This window comes from Manihot esculenta, chromosome 14 (assembly GCF_001659605.2).
Source record: "Manihot esculenta cultivar AM560-2 chromosome 14, M.esculenta_v8, whole genome shotgun sequence".
Taxonomy (NCBI): domain Eukaryota; kingdom Viridiplantae; phylum Streptophyta; class Magnoliopsida; order Malpighiales; family Euphorbiaceae; genus Manihot; species Manihot esculenta.
In genome coordinates, this window is record NC_035174.2 from 185,271 (window position 1) to 204,888 (window position 19,618).

Consider the following 19,618-nt stretch of genomic DNA (forward strand, 5'->3'; position numbering starts at 1 on the left):
TTGCCAATTAAAAAGTAAAACTAATTCTTTATTGTCATATTATTAATTTATTATAAATATTTTTAACAATCACATTATTCATACTCTTGATTATTGGTCAATTAAAATAAAATAAAATAAAATTTAGTAATTTATCATCTTACTTATTTTTTCGAAATTCTAGTTTTTGTAATCCTGTTATTTCTCCTCCTATTTTAATGTTTATTTTCATTTTAATTAGTGGTGACATATAAATAAATTGAAAACAAAATATTAGTAGAATATATAATAATTTATTTAATTAAATATTTATGTGAATCTTTTTTATATATTTTTTTTTGCATTAGCAATTTTTTTGTTAACAAGTTTTTCTTATTTTTTTATTATTATGTAAAATGTTATGTCTTTTAATTAAAATGTTCTTGAATTCAAATTATAAAAGGCAACAAGATAAATATTAAAAAAAAATCCACACTTTAAATAATTCGTTCAGCTTTAAATCAAATTTTCAATTTTTAAAAGATTATGAAAAGAAATATCAAATAAATAAGTATAAACATTTTTACAAGTAAAACTTTACAAATGATAATAATGATCTTTTAAAACAAAATAATTATAAATAAACTAATTAATAACAAAAAATTAGCTTTATCTTTCAAATTATAAATAATTATATTTAAAATCAATAATTTATGTGAAATAAGAATATTAAATTATTAATACACTATTTATTTTACCTGAAATTATACTGTAAAAATATATACTTAATAACTTTATTATATACGTTCTATTATGTAAATAAAAAGTTTTGTATTTCATTATAACATTATAATAATAGATTGACTAAATTAATATTTTTTAATTTAATATAATGGTTTTTGAACTAATTTTGGTTATATATAGTCATGATAGTTTGGTAATATGATAATAAACACCAAATTTAATTATTTAATAAATTATTAAAATTTAAAATCAATAATTTTATGTAAATATATATATATATATATAATTACTAATTTTAAGATTTTTATCACGTTTGAATAAAATTTAATTAGTGGATTAGTAATCAACTATTTATTTACTTATATATTAAAATTATACTGTAATAATTTTTTTTTTTTTAAAAATTCTTACTAATTTTATTAAATACGTAAATAAAAAATTCATTTTTTACCATAATAATAAAATTCAAACAAACATATATATATTCTAAATTTTTTTAATGGTATAATTTATTATCATGACAATTGAAGACCGAAGTATTTATTTATTTATTCTTAAGTAGTATTATTATTACCTGACGTTTTATGATTTAAATGATAATATTATTTGTTGTCAAAAAATTTTATTAAAAAAATATATAATATTGTTGTTTATGCCTATATTCATTATAGACTTTTTCTTTCCACGAATTCTTACCATGCTTTATCAAATAGTATATGCTAATTTTTTATGAATAAATCTATACTTTAGTAACGATTTTTGGAATAAAATTAAACTTATATTTTAGAATTTCTTAATCATTACAATATATGTAGAATTGGGAATCGAAATTAGAAAAATAAGGAGAGCTGTGAATAGAATTAATTTAAATTAGTTAATGCAAGATTATCAAAATCATAATATATGGTAAGGTTTTATATTGTTTTTTTCTTTTCTTTTCTGTTGAAGGTTATTGCATGAAAGCCTCCAATTATCTCACATATGTAGGACTTTTATGCTTCTTTTTGAAGAATTTTGAGTTTTTGTTAACCACACTGATGCAAATCCAACTCAAAGAGAAACCTCCAAGTAAAAGGAAGTGGCACTAAAATCAAAGCTCACAGACAAATTTTATCACCCCTTAAGAGCAACCGACCAGAAGAATTGGATATGTTTATTGTGTGATTGGTTAGTTTTTTAGAGTCGACATCGAAAAAAGGACTGACCCATTAATACAAATTTAAATAAGGTATTAATTTGTGAATTTTACTATATTATTATTCTTTCTTCTTCCAGCGCAAACAAAGTAAAGAAATGGAAAGACCATAGTACCCCTGCCCGGAGCTTTCGATCCACAGACCAGATAATTCAATAGGGACGCGTGAAACGCCTCCTGCAAGTAAAATGCAAATCCCTTCCCTTCCCTTCCCTTTCACAAACTCTCAAAACCTACTAGATAAAACACCAGACACATAGATAATAGAGAATAGATGGCTAATTTCGATGAAGCATCTTCAGCGCATTTTTGGATTCACAATTTGGGATATGGATGGGCCACTCTCATTGCTCTGCTTGCTATCCTCTTCTTCCACTCTGCTAAGACCTTCTTCTTCTCCCTCTCTTTCTCATCCTCCAAACGCCATCTCCTTCCCGTTTCTCCTGTTGCCTCTGCATCCTGTCTTTCCGTCTCTCCCTCTGGGAACCTCCAGTTATTCCGGTATCCTATACTCTTTATTCTCGTCCTTTTATATATCCAATTTCAATATCTTTGATGCCTGAATGAGAGTTTAAAGAAATTTTTTTACCTACTAAATCTTTTCTTTCAATTTGTTGATTAATCTTAATCAGAAATTTATTATTTTTGCTGTTCTCGAATTGTCATATTGAGGAATTTCCTCTAAATATTCAGTCTCAAGTCTTCAATATCTCTTTTTCATTTGCTTGTAAATATATGCGCTTTGTGTCTATTTTATTTTTCAAACGGTATATTCTGCTGTATGGAATTCACAATTTCACGTTTTTCTTTCTCCTCTCCCTCTCTTCCTTCCTTTCCAATTAATTAATTTTAGAAAATTATATTTGGGCTTATTATCTCACCACCACCTTTCCTCCTTTTCTTCTCGACCTCGGTGCATATCAAATATTCTTTGTACTGTGGTGTGGAGTATAAGTTTGATGCTTTCATTAACTCAATTGTGCTGCTGATGTGCAATTTCTACTGACCTGTGCAGAATCTCAGACCTCGTATCAGAAGCAGATTTAAAGATCTTAATAGAGAATTTGGATGACGGGCTCCCAGAGAATGAGAAATGGGAAAATGTCATAGATAAAAGCAAGAAACTTCTATCTTACAGTGCGAAATGCTGCAAACCGAAGGTTATGTTTATATATTGTGGTTGAAGTTGTAGTAGTCATGAACTAATTCTCTCTATTTGTGAAAGTTATGAACTACTTTTCTGTCTCTAGATCACATGACATTCTGGTTCTTGCTGTGTTGTTGCCGATTTGATTTAAACATCTCTATCTGTTTTCTGTTTTATCATTAGAATTTGTGATTTCTCCTAAACCATCAATTTTTTTATCGGGTCTTTTTGCATAACATTTTCGATAATCTAGTATAAACTCATTCAGTAATGCCTCTCTGTTTGTGATATGTAACTTGTCTATATCTCTTGACTACATTATTGAAGAAAAACAATGTTCCATCTACGTTTTGCTAACAGTTTCTCCTTTGCTTTGGGAGTAGGATAGACTTTGTTGGATATTTTAATCTCTGTCCTCATTTGTGTACTTCTATCAGTTCATCTCTTCCAGTGGGATAACGAATCTCCATTCAAAGTGGGTTCTCTTATTTGTTGAGAAATCTAATAACATTTAAGGGAAATCTTGGTGTTTCTGCATGTTGCTTGCAGGATGCTCCCCTAAAATACTTGAGTGTCACAGTATTTGAAAATTGCTCCCCAGAGATTCTCAGGGACTTTTACATGGACAATGACTATAGAAAGCAGTGGGACAAGACCTTGATTGAACATAAGCAGCTGGAGGTAGATAAAACCAATGGCATTGAAGTTGGTTGTACCATAAAAAAGTTTCCACTCTTGACGCCAAGGGAATACATTTTGGCATGGAAATTATGGGAAGGAAAAGATAAAACGTTCTACTGCTTTATTAAGGTAGTCATTTGCTGCATTCAGTATGGAAGCATTACTTATTGTCTTTTGTTGTCAATCTTATTGGTACTGTCAACATTCTTCACTATAATTGCTTGTTGGTCTCTTATGTCACCCATCATTGTCACCCTTATCTAGTCCATTTTATTTCAGGATTTATCTGGTCAAACAATGGAACAAACATTAGAGTTGGTCAAGAGCAGTGACACTCATAATAGCATCTAAAGATACATTTATTTGCTTGTATTATGCTTGAATATGCTTGAGTTATTTGTTCTCTTAGATTTTTGTTCGGATAAGGCATGGGATTAAAAAAATCATCATCCAGCATCTCTAACTTTATTTGGCATGATGATCACTGTGAATGCCATAGTTGAAGATGAAGACATTCAGTTAAAAAACCAAGACTTGGCCGCCCAAACTAATTGATCAGATAACCAGGGTATCGGAAACCTAATGTTCTCAGAATGGTTTCATTTTCTCCAATTACTTGATCAAAATTGGTTCGGTTTGAAAAAATGGATGACAGTCCAGTTGCCTGAACCATGACCGCCCTCTTCTGCAGGTCATTTATGATATTATCTTCAACCTCTATCCTCTCTCCCTCTCTCTTCAAAAAGAAGTTCCAGGTTTCTTATATTATGAACTTGAAGTACTAAACAAAGCGAAGGAGGGAGGAATAGGGGGGTAGAGAGGGGGAGGGCTTTATATGTGCTGTGGCAGTGGATTTGCAGCCGAGCATACTTCCACTTTCATTTGGTCATGGTCTAGCCTTTCTTTCTCTTCCTCAATCTCCTAAAATGACTCAACTGCCCAGGTTAGGAATTTCAACAGACATGCGTGGATATTCCATGTAATAATGATTAATATATGTTTTTTTTTTTTCAAGTATTAGTATGTTTTGTGGTGGTGGAAAGAGAACAAGTTGCAATAATGGTATTCTGAAAGAAGATGTAATTAAAGATTTGAAAAACAACAATTTGTTTTGTATGTATTTAGCTAATTCTGTTACAGTTTGTTTAAGAAATTTCTGACGCTTTATTAACACTTCTCATTATTCTTTTTATGTTTGGCCTTGATTAGGAATGTGAACATCCATTGGTACCTCGGCAAAGAAAGTATGTACGGGTGGGTTTCTTTAGATCCGGTTGGAGAATTAGGAAAGGCAAGTACATTTGTTGTTGGAGTTTGTCTTGAAGCTCCACTTATGCAAAATATTAACCTTTCTTTCAACCTCCAAAATCTTTATTTTTATTTTGTGATACATTATATTATTCAGTACCTGGTAGAAATGCCTGTGAGATTAGAATGTGTCACCAAGAAGATGCTGGTTTAAATGTGGAAATGGCGAAGTTGGCTTTTGCCAGGGGCATATGGAGTTACATTTGTAAGATGGATAATGCCCTGCGTGATTACAGTGCAATGAGTCATCTTCGAATGGGTCCTGCTGTTACTGCTGTGTCTTTGATCCAGAAGGTGAGACTAGAAATGCTTTTCAAAATTTAATGGGAAGCATATATATTATAGCTGAATGGGTTTCAAGAGCTTTGATTAAACAAGGCACTATCCTATTACTAGCTGTTCAAGGTATAACAAAGAATCAATGATGTTTCCATATTCAGGAGATAGTCGATGACTAAAAAGTATACTGTTGTACTTCTTCATTGACACAGTGTTAATGGCTAATATTTCGTATATGCTTAGGTTCCACCAGGATTAGAACAAAAAAATGTTGTGGATACTCCAGCAACACCTGCAGTGACTGCCATGGATGGATTGGTTGCTGACAGAACCAAGGAGAGGAAATTCCTTAGAAGGCCATCAAGGAAGGTTGTGGCAAACGGTTTGCTTCTTCTTGGTGGTGTGGTCTGCTTGTCCCGTGGACACTCGAGCCTGGGTGCTAAAGTTGCCATGGCATACATCTTGACAAAGCTGAGAAAAAATGATGCTTTTTCAGGCGAAAGCAAGGAAAGGTGAGGTGAATGACCTGTCCACATTGCACAACCAAGAGTGATCCTGGTTAACCTAATAACACTTGCTTCGTACAGTTTTTATTTTTGGCATGGAATCGTACTGTTTTTACCCATTTCTGGAGCTCTGTTTATCCCTGTATGTAGAAGGTAACGCTTTCTTAACTGTTAATCAGTTGCATGCATTTGGCGTTATAGATGTACAGATAACTATAGGAACATGATCTACTTGAACCATAATCTATGAATGAAAAGCTAAGCTGTTGATTTTTCAAATATGAAAATTTCGAATGGATCAGACCTGGCAGGTATAAGTAAAATTAGAAAAATAAAATAACATTTTGTAGTGTGTGTATGATATATTATTTAAATAAATGCATGATATAATTTTGTAACTCATTTCCCAATAAAATGAATGCATTATGCATTTAATCTATATATATTTAATTACTTAAAATGTTTTTAGAGTTTATTGGCAATGTTAATTGTTCAGATATTATAATTTTCAAATTTTGAAAAATAAATATAAATTTTAAATAGATTTCTATATATAAATAAATGAATGTTAATTATTTTTATATAAAATTTATTATATTAAATTATATATATAGATAGTTAATTTTAATTAAAATAGATAATTTTATTTAAAATTCTACGTGGATTGGAATTACTAAAAGATAATGAATTAATTACTAAAAGATAATGAATTTTATTTGACAATTATAAATATGATGAACTCAATAAAATTTACAGTTTAGATGATAGTTTAATTTAATTAAATTATTTATTGATGCGTTTAAATAAATATTTAAAAAGGTAATTTTATATTATTTGTGATAACCGCTGGGTTTTAGCATCTCGATACCAAGTCCAGTCCATGATTGCAAGTTTAGCCCAAGGGTTAAAAAGCGTCTTCAACGAGCCAGCCTGGACTATCCGGCCTCGAGATCGGGCCTCCCGTGGGCCTCAGTCTTCTCACACCCATCCCGGTTTCAAGGCCCAGTGTGATAAGGGATAATCGGCTCGAACATCCACCAGAATTGCTTACACGCGTGCTAGGGAGGGAATTAAATGGCCGTTTAGCATGAAGCATGCGACTGGCATTCCCGTACGTATGAATTCGTATTGCAGAGATAGATGGTCTAATAATAGCAAAACTGTTATGCGTTATTGGCGGACAAAAAGAAAAGAATAAAGGGAGATGAGCACCCTCCTTCCAGGTTTAAACTTATTCAACTATTGTAAACCTTTTTTTTCTGGATATCAGATCATCAATTTAGAAGAGATTGTTTTAATTTTAAAAATTATTTATAATATATAAACGAAAATTATCTAAATGTTGTTATAGTGATTATTTTAATTTAATTTAAATTTTATTTTTCACTCTAAATTTAAATAAAATCTATAACAGAATAAATTTAAAAATTATTTATATAATATAGAACAAATATTTTAAATTTTATCCTTTATATTTAAAATATTTATTTTATCCTATAAAAATAATTAAAATAAATTTTAAAAAATAAGGACAAAGAAGCTCTTCACCGGAACACCACCTTTACTTTAAGTTTGAAGCAGAAGTCTGACAATATTAATTGTTCGGATATTATAATTTTTAAAATTTGAAAAATAGATATAGATTTTAAATAGATTTTATATATAAATAAATGAATTTTAATTATTCTTATATAAAATTTATTATATATTAAATTATATATATAATATAATATAATATAAAAAATTATTAGATAAATAGTTAATTGTATGGATACTAAATTACTAAAAAGATAATAATTTTTATTTGATAATTATAAAAATGACAAAATTCAATAAAATTTATACGGTTTAGATGATATTTTAGTTTAATTAAATTATTTATTGATGTGTTTAAATAAATATTTTTAAAAAATAATTTTATATTATGTAGAAGAAATTATTTTAATTTTAAAAATTATCTTAAATTTAAATATTATTAATTTTAATGTTATCTAAATACTTAAAAAAAATAAAATACTTAATTTATATATACTATATATAAAAATGAAAAGATGGAGAATAATGAGATTTTTTATAGCTCTCTTAATATTTTAAATTATTATAATATATTTAATTATTTAAGCAGTTGATGATTTTATTTTTTGAAATTTAATTTTTATAAAAAAATAATAATTTTATTCTCTAAAGTAATTTTAATTTGTTAAAGAAATTAAAATAAATGATGAGGGATAATTATTTATTTTAAATTTATTATTCTTATAAATGATGAGAGATAAATATATTTTTAAATGATAAATTTTTTAAAAATTTAATAACAAATAATTGTAATACCCGGTTAGATTCTGAAGATGGAATCTAGAATTCTGAAGATGCCAGAGTCTTCTAGAAGGGTAAAATGTGTTTCTAAAATATTTTCACATGATTTTATGGTTTTTTTTAAATGAAAAAGAAATGAGTTTTGAAAAAAATAGGCCAAGGAGGTTCGGCCGCCGAAAATAGGGCTGTTTCGGGAGTACTTTAGGCCTCCGAAGGCTTTGAGGGAAGAAATCAGGTTCGGCCGCCAAACATGGGATAGTTTAGGGGGCATGTTAGGCTGCCGAAGGTGGTGAAATTGTGGAAGAAGCTTAGGCCGCCAAAGGTGGGTGACCGGCCACCTATAAAAGGCCCTCAGACCGAAAATGGGTGAGTTTTCTCCCCATTCTCGAGCTAAGGTGAGTTCATGTCCTCCTTTGGTCGATTTCATGTTCTTTCTTCAGATCTTTCAAGTTTTAACTAGTTTAGCTTGGGTTTTGAAGTATCAAAGCTTAAGACCAAGTTTTGGGAGCTTGGGGACCCAAGGGGTTGTTTCCTCCTATCTCCGAGTTAGGGACTACACCAACCCACGATCTTCAAGAGGTAAGTGTAGATCTTTGCTTTCTTTTATGTTATAGAAGTTTAAAGAAGTTTTGATGCATGGGTAGAATAGATGTGCATGTTTAGGTTTATGTGGGTTTTATGCTTAATGTATGTTTATGTGATGTTATGTTGGGAAGTTTAAGTTAGTTTATGCTCTATATGCTGGAGGGAGTGTGTATGCATACTTGGGGGAGAGCATGTGAGGTTTTGGGTTGTTTTGGAAGGTTTGGAGGTTGTTTGTGCATGAGGAGGCTGAGTTCTGCCCTTCAGGAAGAACTCAGGTTCGGCCGCCGAAGGGACTTTCGGCCGCCGAAGGGACTTTTGGCCGCCGAACCTGCCTGTGGTGGCTTATGGCTGCCGAACCCTGCCTTCGAAAGTTGGACTTTCGGCTCTGGAAGGGAGTTTCGACCGCCGAAGGTGCCGCCGAACGTGCATGAGTTTCGGATCTGGAAGGAACTTTCGGCCGCCGAAAGTGCATGACTTTCGGATCTGGAGGGACTTTCGGCCCCGAACCTGCCGCCGAAAGTGTCCTGTCTAGTCTTTTCATGGTTGTTTTCTATGCATGTTTTGAGGTTATTTTAGGGAGTTTTTGGGGAGTTGTTTATGAGTTGTTTAGAGTGTGTTTGGCACCTCATTGGAGTCCACCTGTGTAGGATCGGACCCGAAGGACCGAGGAGGCCAGCAGTGTTAGCTGTTGCAGAGTCAGTCCAGCGTCTGCCAGAGGTGAGTAGAATGACTCTTTATATTTCAAAGCAATTAATGAAAGTTTTAGCATGATTCACGCATCATGAATGCCATGAGATATATTAGGGTGTTTGCATTAGAATTCACGAATATGTTGCATTGCATAATTTAATGTTGATGTGGATGGGTGTTGAATGATCCATTAGCCCTCGTATGATGATAGGATATGATATGATATGGTAGGGTATGTATGACCAGTGAGGCCCATTCTACGCCCCTGGTACTATGTAAGAGAAAGACTCGTGAGGCCCATGCTACGCCCCTAGCATATTGGAATGTTATGTTATGTTACGTAAGAGAAAGATCAGTGAGGCCCATGTTACGCCCCTGGCATTATTGGAATGTGTAGAGGGCTATTGGTGACAAGTCCATCCTTAATGTGATTTGTTTGTGATGTGATGCATTCCATGAAAGCATGAATTTTAATATAATGTTTTTACTATTCTGCTCACTGGGCTCTAGTAGCTCACCCCATTTCCTTAATCCCCCAGGTCTGCAGGTACGGGATAAATTAGGAAGTCAACAAAAGTAAAATCATGTTTTATGTAATAGCTAGTTGTGGACATGAAAAGACATTGTAATGTAAAGTATAGTAATGTGATGTAATGTAAAGAATTGTATTGAGGATAGAATTATGGTTGACTCTAGTGTATGTTAATCCCTTTTAGATACATGATCTTTTAATAAAAGATTTTAATGATATTTATGTAAACCAAGCTTAATGTATGATATGTTACCGCATTGGAGCAATTGATGAGGGCTTCAGTGTGGGGTTTTATGATTATGAGTTATGCATGCACAGGTTGAGCTTGGTAAATGAAAGAAAAAGTTTGAATTTTATGTATATGTTTGATCATGTATGGGATTTAACAGGTATACAGGATGTATGTTAGGTTTGCTACGGGTTCCGGTGGCCTTATGCCGATCTAGAAATTTTTAAAAAGTAATTAAATTTAATTTAACTAATAAAATAATAATTTAAATTAAGTGGAACTCATTTTCTACGTAGTTTGAATAGACTTATTTTCATATGCTCATATTTATTTATTTTTTCAAAATTTTAGTTTAACCGGTTTTGGAATATATAAATTTTATAAACTGTTTAAAAATTTTTAAAATAAAAAAAAAAAAGTATACGGGTGAGATTTTTTCATCAATTTTGAGTTATAAGAATCTCATAAATTCACATATTATAACTGAATTAGTTAAATTATTTAGTAAATTTTTTTAGGCATTTCATTTATTTTTATTATTATTTTATAAAATTATTATATACATAAAATAAATATTATTTGGTGTTTAATGTTTAATATTTTAATAATATTATAATGTTTGATATCTTAATTATTAACATTAGAATTTTATTTGTATTTTTTAATATATTAATGAATATTTTTTTTATATTATTTTTGATGATCGCTGGGCTTCTCCGTCCCGTATAAGACTAAACTCATGATGATAATTTTGATTTAAGGGTGAAAAAGCCTCTTCAATGAGCTGACCTTGACCACCCGACCTTGAGGTTAGACCTCCCTTGGGCCACGGTCTCTTCTCATCTAGTCCGGTTCTGAGGCCCGGTAGATAAGGGATAACCGGCCCATCCATCCAGCGGAACTCTTTACACGTGTGTCGGGAGAAATTAAATGGCCATTTAGCATGGAGCAGACATTTGACATTTTCGTAAGTACGTATCCATATAACAAATACAAGTGGCCCAAAAGTGGCAAAACCGTTAAACGTCACCAACAGATAAAAGAAATGAATAAAAGAGAGGAGCATCCTTCTTTCAGACCAAACTTACTCAACTATTGTAAAATTTTACTTTCTCTAGATCTCATAGCATCAGTTTTATTTATAAATTTATAATAAAATTCAATAAATAATTTTTGAAGTATATTTAAATATTATCTAATAAATTAAATTAAATTAAATTTTTTAATAATTTATTTTTAAAGATTTTTCAAATAATAATTTATTATCATAATAAAATATTAAATTAATATATTAAATAAAAATAATAATGGATGTAAAAGTAAATAATATTTAAGGAATATCTATAAAATTAACAGTTCTTTGAGTATTTTTTTTATTATATATATATATAATAAATTATATTAAAATTGACGTATTAACATTGAAAATGAAATGAAATCTTTAGATGATTTAATACAATTTTTTTTAAAAATCAGAAGCAACCAACCTTGCAAGCCTTCCTCTGAATAAGTTTTGATTGGGCATGTTTTTGCTTGGGCTTTATCTATCATTATAATTAAATTTGTTTATTTATTTGAATTTTATTGATTGTTTTGTTGGGCAAATTCCCTAATTCAGACAACAATATCAACTCATCCAATCCAATATTTTGCTTTGCTTCACCTTAATTCATCCAATTTTCATTTCTTCAAATATAAAACAACTGCATGACATTGATGGGTTACCAAATGTGGTGGACCCTCCAATCTCCAGATTAATTGTTGCCCTCTGCGTTGCCAGCTTTGACGTTTTCAAACTAGGAATATATATCACCCTGCCCTATTTTACTTGCTAATCGATCAGCTCGGCTGCTTGTGGTTGGTGTATCTTCAAAAGAGCTAGCTAGCTATTGCATTCATGGGATCTTGTCTTTTCGGACAGACCATTAAGTGATTGTTCATATTTCTAAGTAAGCAACAACAAGTATATACCCAACCCTTGCACATTTTGTTGTGGAATTTCTTTCTTTTTCTTTTTCTTTTTCATGATGATATAAATAATAAAATCAAATTATATTAATAATGTTTAATTACATTATGAAAAATCTCAATATTGCTTTATTTTTCATATATGTAAAAAAAAAAATTAAATTTTAAAATCATACGCAATACTTATAGTGGCAGGACAGGACAGGACAGGACAGGACAGGACAGGAACAACACAGAAACTGATGAGGGACAACTTCACTATTATCCTTAATTGAAATTTTTCATATATCATTATATTTTTAAATACATCCTTAATTTCAATATTAAGTTGATTATTTTACTTCATATACATATTTTAATTTCTTAATTATTTATAAAAAAATAATAAAATTAAATTAAAAGAAATATGGACCCCAACTGAATAATCCCATTAATTTATATTAATTGCACATGTCAGTCGCTGCCTTGCGCTTATCTATGTATTTATTACAGGAAATGGTATGCCATTTTTCTGGTTCATAATAGTGGTATGCCACCTTTATTACAAGTTTTTTTTTTTTTTTTTTTTTAATATCCAAATAATCCATTTCCATTATTTTTCTTATTAATTAATTTCACCCCTAAGGGAAAATATTTTTAAAATAAAATGCATAAACTTTTTTTGACCTAAAAATAATAAAATATATGATTTTTCCATTGAATATATATTACAAAAGAAAATACCATTTACACACTACCTAACAAATATTGGTTTAGTTGAATTTGAAGTTCCTAAATTCTGAATTAGATCATTGTGATTATGAAAATCATGTTATGAGAATGAGACAATAACATGTGTAGAGAGAGGATAATATGCTTTTTAAGCCATAGATTTATGTATTTTAAATTTAAAAATTTTAACTCTATATAATTGCTAATATTATTTTTCACCATAAATATATAATAAAGTACAAAGAAAACAAGTTAGCTGTAATAACAACAGTATCCAATTATTCAGTTTATTTCATTTATTTTTTTCAAAATATTAAACCATATTTAAAAATAAAATAAATTTGTATAATTTTTATTTATGGCAAAATATCAATAGCTATACAGAGTCAAACTTTTTAATTTAGAATACATAAATCTACCATATTTAATTTACGCAAATTGCCTTAAGAGAAAAATGTGAAAAGATAATTAAGTGTAACGACCCGAAAATCGGACCGCTACCGGCGCTAGGATCCGGGTCGACTTAAGGCTGCCGGGACCCGGATCCTAGCGCCGGTAGCGGTTCGATTTTCGGGTCGTTACAGAATGGTATCAGAGCCCTAGGTTCATATGGTCGGACCTAGAGTGTCGGGCTCATAGATGTTATAGAAGGTCAAGCACAATAGGAAAGATCATGTCCACTAGGATAGGATGTGGAGTCCTGTCTTGTATGATGATGTGAAATGCCATGATGATATGCTATGATATGTGATGTGTGATGCGGGTTCATGTGTGCCCACATGAACCATATGGTGCTAATGTTTGTGCTATGTGTGCTATTTTTTTCAGAAAACAGGATAAGGGGAACTCATCGATCAGCGAGATTGACTGGAGTACCACCTGAGGATGAGGGCATGAGCGCCCGTCCTCCAGCATTGCCTAGGGCAATGTCTAGTAGGTCTAGCAGAGACAGAGCAGTAAGAGACCCTAGAAGGTCTCTGGATCTGGGTAGGAGCAGATCAGTCAGAGGAACAGTTCAGGGAGGCGCGTCAGAGGACGTGGGGGATGATATGGATGTAGAGCAGAGGAGGGATGGCAGTCTGGGAGTTAGCATGTCGGAAGAAGGTATGGGAGAATCCCAGGGAGGCACTCAGGCCTCAGGATTTGTTCAGCCACCTTACTACCCACCCTTCTCACAAAACCCCGGGTATTCGATGGGAGGCACATCGGATTACCCTAGCTTCACTCCTTATCCCACACAGATGCCATACCCACCATACTACCCACCATACTCACAATACCCAATGTATCCACCCCCACCATACTATCCAAATTCAGCAAACCCTACCTCAGAAAATGTTGCACCACCTACAGAACCAGCAGCCCCAGTTGCTCAACCTTCTAGACCTAGCTCAGCCAGTGGGAGCAAGGTCAAGATGACTGAATATATGAAGCTGGGTGCTCCCCAGTTTGAGTCAGGTGATGACCCGTTTGTGTATCTTGAGAGGGTCAGGACTATTACAGAGGAGTTAGGGGCTGATGACAGTAGAGCCATTCAGATGGCTGGGTTCACGCTTAAGTGCAAGAAGGCACGAGAGTGGTTCAAGAATTATGTGAACCCGAGAGTGGACAGCATGTCCTGGGAAGAGTTTGCAAATGAGTTTGCAGGATGGGCTTTTCCCGATAGTTCAAGGGAGTTGAAAATGATAGAGTTTGAACAGTTGAGGCAGATAGAGGATATGAGTGTAGAGGAGTACACCGACAGATTCTTGGAGCTGTTGCCTTTTGCTGGGCAGAGTCTGGACACAGATTCGAAGAAGTCAAGGAGGTATGTCATGAAGCTTCATTCCAGGTATTCCTCCTTGATTCAGTCCGTGGACCGGGAGAGCTTCCATGCCATAGTAGATATGGCTAGGAAAATGGAGGCCAGTGCCATCATTTAGGGGACAGTTAAGCAAACAGTGGCACAGCCTTCTGGTTCGAAAACTCCGGGTGGGGGAAGATTAGATCCTTCTACTCTGAGTGCAGCAGCTTCAGGCAGTAAGAGATGGGGTAAGTCCAAGGGTAAGAAGAATAAGTTCTGGAATAAAGTCAAGTCTAGTCTGGGATTTGGAAGTGGCTCAAGCTCTGGTGCGGATAATGCAGTTTGTGCGAAGTGTGGTAAGCCACACAGGGGAGTATGTCGGTTTGGGATGAACGCCTGTTTCAGATGTGGTCAGGAGGGGCATATGGCTCGAGAATGTCCAAGAGCAGTCCCGATGGCTCAGTCCCAGCAGACAGCCTCAGGCAGTGTAGCGCAGCCAGCAGCTCCAGCCATGACTCAGGCCAGTGGCAGAGGCAGAGGGAGAGGAGCAGCCTCTTCTTCAGCGGGTTTCAGAGGTGAAGGTCCATCAGCTCCAGCACGGATCTTCACAATGACACAGCAGGAGGCAGATGCATCTAACACCGTGGTGGCAGGTAACTTAATCATTGGTTGTTCAGATGTGTATGCCTTGATGGACCCTGGTGCATCTCATTCTTTTATTGCTCCGAGAGCCGTGGGGAGGTTAGGTCTGATGACTTTTGGGTTAGAGTGTCCTCTCTGGGTCAGTGGACCCAAGTGTGATCCATCAGTGGCAGAGTCAGTCTGCCAGTGTAGTCCTGTGTTTGTTGAGGGAAGATGCTTGTCCGCCGACCTAGTGGTTCTAGATTTGACAGATTTTGACATCATTCTAGGGATGGACTGGTTATCTACCCATGGTGCTACCTTGGACTGCAGGGACAAGGTAGTCAGGTTCAGAGGTCAGGATGGGTCTGAGGTTGTCTTCAGAGGAGACAGGAGGGGTACACCTAGAGGTCTGATATCAGCTCTTCAGGCTCGTAGGTTGCTCAGGAGGGGATGTCAGGGGTATTTGGCTCATGTGAGAGAGCTTAGCAGTCAGATTAGAGAGCCCACCTCGGTGCCAGTGGTTAGAGAGTTCTTAGATGTGTTCCCAGACGAGCTGCCAGGTTTACCACCTGCTAGGGAGATAGAGTTCGAGATAGAACTAATGCCTGGAACCCGACCGATCTCTATCCCTCCCTACAGGATGGCGCCAGCAGAATTGAAAGAGTTGAAGGAGCAGTTGCAGGAGCTGGTAGACAAGGGCTTCATCCGACCGAGTACCTCACCCTGGGGTGCTCCCGTTTTGTTCGTGAGAAAGAAGGATGGATCCCTTAGACTTTGTATCGACTACAGACAGTTGAACAAAGTCACTACCAAGAACAGGTACCCTTTGCCAAGGATCGACGATCTATTCGACCAGCTAGCAGGAGCGGGTTGTTTCTCCAAAATAGATCTGAGATCTGGGTACCACCAGCTGAGGATCATAGATGAGGACATGCCAAAGATGGCTTTCAGGACCAGATATGGGCATTTTGAGTTCCTTGTGATGCCGTTCGGGTTAACCAACGCCCCTGCAGCATTCATGGATCTCATGAACAGAGTGTTTAGCCAATACCTGGATCACTTCGTTATTGTCTTCATAGATGATATCCTAGTGTATTCCAGGAATGCAGAGGAGCATGCCCATCATCTGAGGTTGGTTCTACAGACCTTGAGGGAACATGGCTTGTATGCCAAGTTCTCCAAGTGTGAGTTCTGGCTGAGGAGCATTTCGTTCTTGGGGCATGTAGTGTCAGAGAATGGGATAGAGGTGGACCCCAAGAAGACAGAAACTGTGGCTAACTGGCCTAGACCCACTTCAGTGATGGAGATCAGGAGTTTCTTGGGTTTGGCAGGTTACTACAGGAGGTTCGTTCAGGACTTCTCGAAAATAGCAACTCCTCTGACCAGACTAACCAGGAAGAATCAGAAGTTTGTGTGGACCGACCAGTGCGAAGAGAGTTTTGAAGAGCTTAAGAAGAGGTTGACTTCAGCACCAGTTTTAGCTCTGCCATCTAGTGATGAGGACTTTACAGTCTTTTGTGATGCGTCCCGCGTGGGACTGGGTTGTGTACTGATGCAAAATGAGAGGGTGATTGCTTATGCTTCGAGGCAACTAAAGAAGCATGAGTTGAATTACCCCACACATGACCTTGAGATGGCAGCAGTAATCTTTGCACTCAAGATGTGGAGGCATTACCTCTATGGGGTAAAATGTGAAATCTTTACAGATCATAAGAGCCTGCAGTACATCCTGAGTCAAAGAGATTTGAACTTGAGACAGAGGAGATGGGTAGAGCTGCTAAGTGACTATGATTGCAAGATTCAGTATCATCCGGGTAAGGCGAATGTCGTGGCAGACGCCCTAAGCCGGAAGTCACTAGGTAGTCTATCCCACATCTCGGCAGAGAGGAGACCAGTGGTGAAGGAGTTTTACAAGCTCATTGAGGAAGGTCTACAGTTGGAGTTATCTGGTACAGGTGCTTTAGTTGCTCAGATGAAAGTGACACCAGTGTTTCTGGAGCAGGTGGCTCAGAAACAGCATGAGGACCCAGAGTTAGTGAAGATTGCCAGGACTATTCAGTCAGGCAAGGACAGTGAGTTCAGATTCGACAATAAGGGGATCCTCCGCTATGGGAGTCGTTTGTGTGTACCAGATGAAATAGGGCTAAAAGGAGACATTATGAGAGAGGCTCATAATGCAAGATACAGCATTCACCCCGGAGCCACCAAAATGTATCAGGATCTGAAGAAAGTTTATTGGTGGCCAGCTATGAAGAGGGAAGTGGCACAGTTTGTGTCAGCCTGCGGAGTTTGTCAGAGGGTGAAGCTGGAACATCAGAAGCCGGCTGGAATGCTTAACCCGCTACCTATTCCAGAGTGAAAATGGGAGAATATAGCTATGGACTTCGTAGTGGGGTTACCGGCGACGTCCAACAGATTGGACTCCATATGGGTGATTGTGGACAGACTCACCAAATCTGCTCACTTCATCCCTGTTAGGAGTGGCTACTCTGTGGACAAATTGGCGCAGGTGTATGTTGAAGAGATAGTCAGGCTGCATGGGGTTCCTGTTTCTATAGTGTCAGATAGAGGACCCCAGTTCACCTCCAGGTTTTGGCGGAGTCTGCAGAATGCCATGGGTACTAGATTGGATTTTAGCACTGCCTTCCATCCACAGACAGACGGACAGTCAGAGAGGACCATCCAAACCATAGAAGATATGCTGAGAATGTGTGTGCTGGACTTTGGCGGTTCTTGGAGGCAGCATCTACCTTTGGTGGAGTTTGCCTACAATAACAGCCATCATGCTAGCATCGGGATGGCTCCATATGAAGCTTTATATGGAAGGAAGTGCAGGTCACCTGTTTGCTGGGAAGAAGTTGGAGAAAAGGCCTTGGCAGGGCCTGAGCTAGTAGAGATCACCAGCAGGGTGGTACCCTTAATCAGAGAAAGAATCAAGACTGCTGCAAGCAGACAAAAGAGTTATGCAGACATCCGCAGAAGGCTAGTAGAGTTTCAGGAGGGGGATCTGGTATTGCTCAAGGTGTCTCCAATGAAAGGAGTGGTTCGGTTCGGGAAGAAAGGTAAGCTGGCTCCGCGGTACATCGGACCCTTTGAAGTCTTGCAAAAGATTGGGAATGTATCGTACAAGCTGGATTTACCTACTTCAATGGAGAGAATCCATCCGGTTTTCCATGTTTCTATGTTGAGGAAATTTGTGTCAGATCCGGGCAAGGTTCTTAGTGAGCCTGATATGGAGATCCAAGAGGATCTCACCTATGTTGAGCAGCCGGTATGGATCCTAGACACCCAGATCAGAAAGCTAAGAAACAAGGAAATCCCGATGGTGAAGGTCCTTTGGAACCACCGCAATCTGGAAGAATGCACTTGGGAGACATGGGAGTCTATGCTCCGACAATATCCTCATCTCTTTTAAGGTTAGTCTCTATGTGTTTTATGTGTATTATATGTTGTATGCTTTGCATGAGCTAGTTAAGGAACATTCGGGGACGAATGTTCTTAAGGGGGGAGAATGTAATACCCGGCTAGACTCCGGTATCGGAATTCCTACCGTCCGGTGGAATCTCGGATGTCGGAAGCCTCTAGTAGGGTAAAACCATGTTTTTATGAAATATTTTAATGTGTTTTATGTTTTAAGCATGAAAGAAAATGAGTTTTTGCATGAAAATAGCATTGGAGGAAAACTCAGGTTCGGCCGCCGAACCTCAAGTTCGGCCGCTGAACATGCATGCGTTGCGGGTGTGCTTTAGGCCCCCGAAAGCATAAGTGAGGGAAGTCCAGGTTCGGCCGCCGAACCTCAAGTTCGGCCGCCGAACATGGCATGCATGTTTTAGGGGATTTTTGGGGAGTAGTTTATAGTTATGTTCAGGTATGTTTGGTCCCTCATTTGAGTCCACCTGTGTAGGTTCGGACCCGAGGAACCGAGGACCCCAGCAGTGAGTTCAGCTGCTTCGGTGTTGTCAGAGTCAGCCAGAGGTGAGTGGAACTAAACTTAATCTTTTAAATTAAATGTTTTATCATGTTTCATGCATCACGATTATGCAATAGGATGATTGCATTAGTTTCCACGAATATGCCGCATTGCATCGATTGTTGTTGATATGGGTGAATATTGGATGACCCAATTAGTCCAAGACAGGAAGACCAGGACCCCATGCTACGGCCTGGCACTATGTAAGGAAAGACCAGGACCCCATTCTACGGCTTGGCACAGTTATGAGACTCGAAGACCAGGAGCCCAGAGGAGGCCCTGGGGAAATGGTAAGTAATGTATGTTATGACAGGAAGACCAGGACCCCATGCTACGGCCTGGCACTATGTTTACTTGGACTAATTGGTGACAAGTTCACCCAACTCTTATGT

At 36.1% G+C, this 19,618-nt stretch overlaps 1 protein-coding gene across 1 annotated transcript; it reads left to right on the plus strand.

Annotated features, from left to right (window-relative positions):
• Positions 1 to 2,029: 2,029 nt before the first annotated feature.
• LOC110600029 lies at positions 2,030 to 6,097 on the plus strand. Its single transcript, XM_021736714.2, has 6 exons — positions 2,030 to 2,398; positions 2,913 to 3,057; positions 3,594 to 3,854; positions 4,935 to 5,016; positions 5,131 to 5,327; positions 5,556 to 6,097. Exons 1-6 carry the CDS (start codon positions 2,172 to 2,174, stop codon positions 5,826 to 5,828), a joined length of 1,185 nt encoding a protein of 394 aa, XP_021592406.1. The 5' UTR covers positions 2,030 to 2,171; the 3' UTR covers positions 5,829 to 6,097.
• Positions 6,098 to 19,618: the final 13,521 nt, after the last annotated feature.

Coding starts and splice junctions, on each gene's coding strand:
- LOC110600029 (XM_021736714.2), top strand. CDS start 2,172: ATGGCTAATTTCGATGAAGCATCTTCAGCGCATTTTTGGATTCACAAT. Junction 2,399..2,912: donor GGGAACCTCCAGTTATTCCG/GTATCCTATACT, acceptor TGACCTGTGCAG/AATCTCAGACCTCGTATCAG. Junction 3,058..3,593: donor CGAAATGCTGCAAACCGAAG/GTTATGTTTATA, acceptor TGTTGCTTGCAG/GATGCTCCCCTAAAATACTT.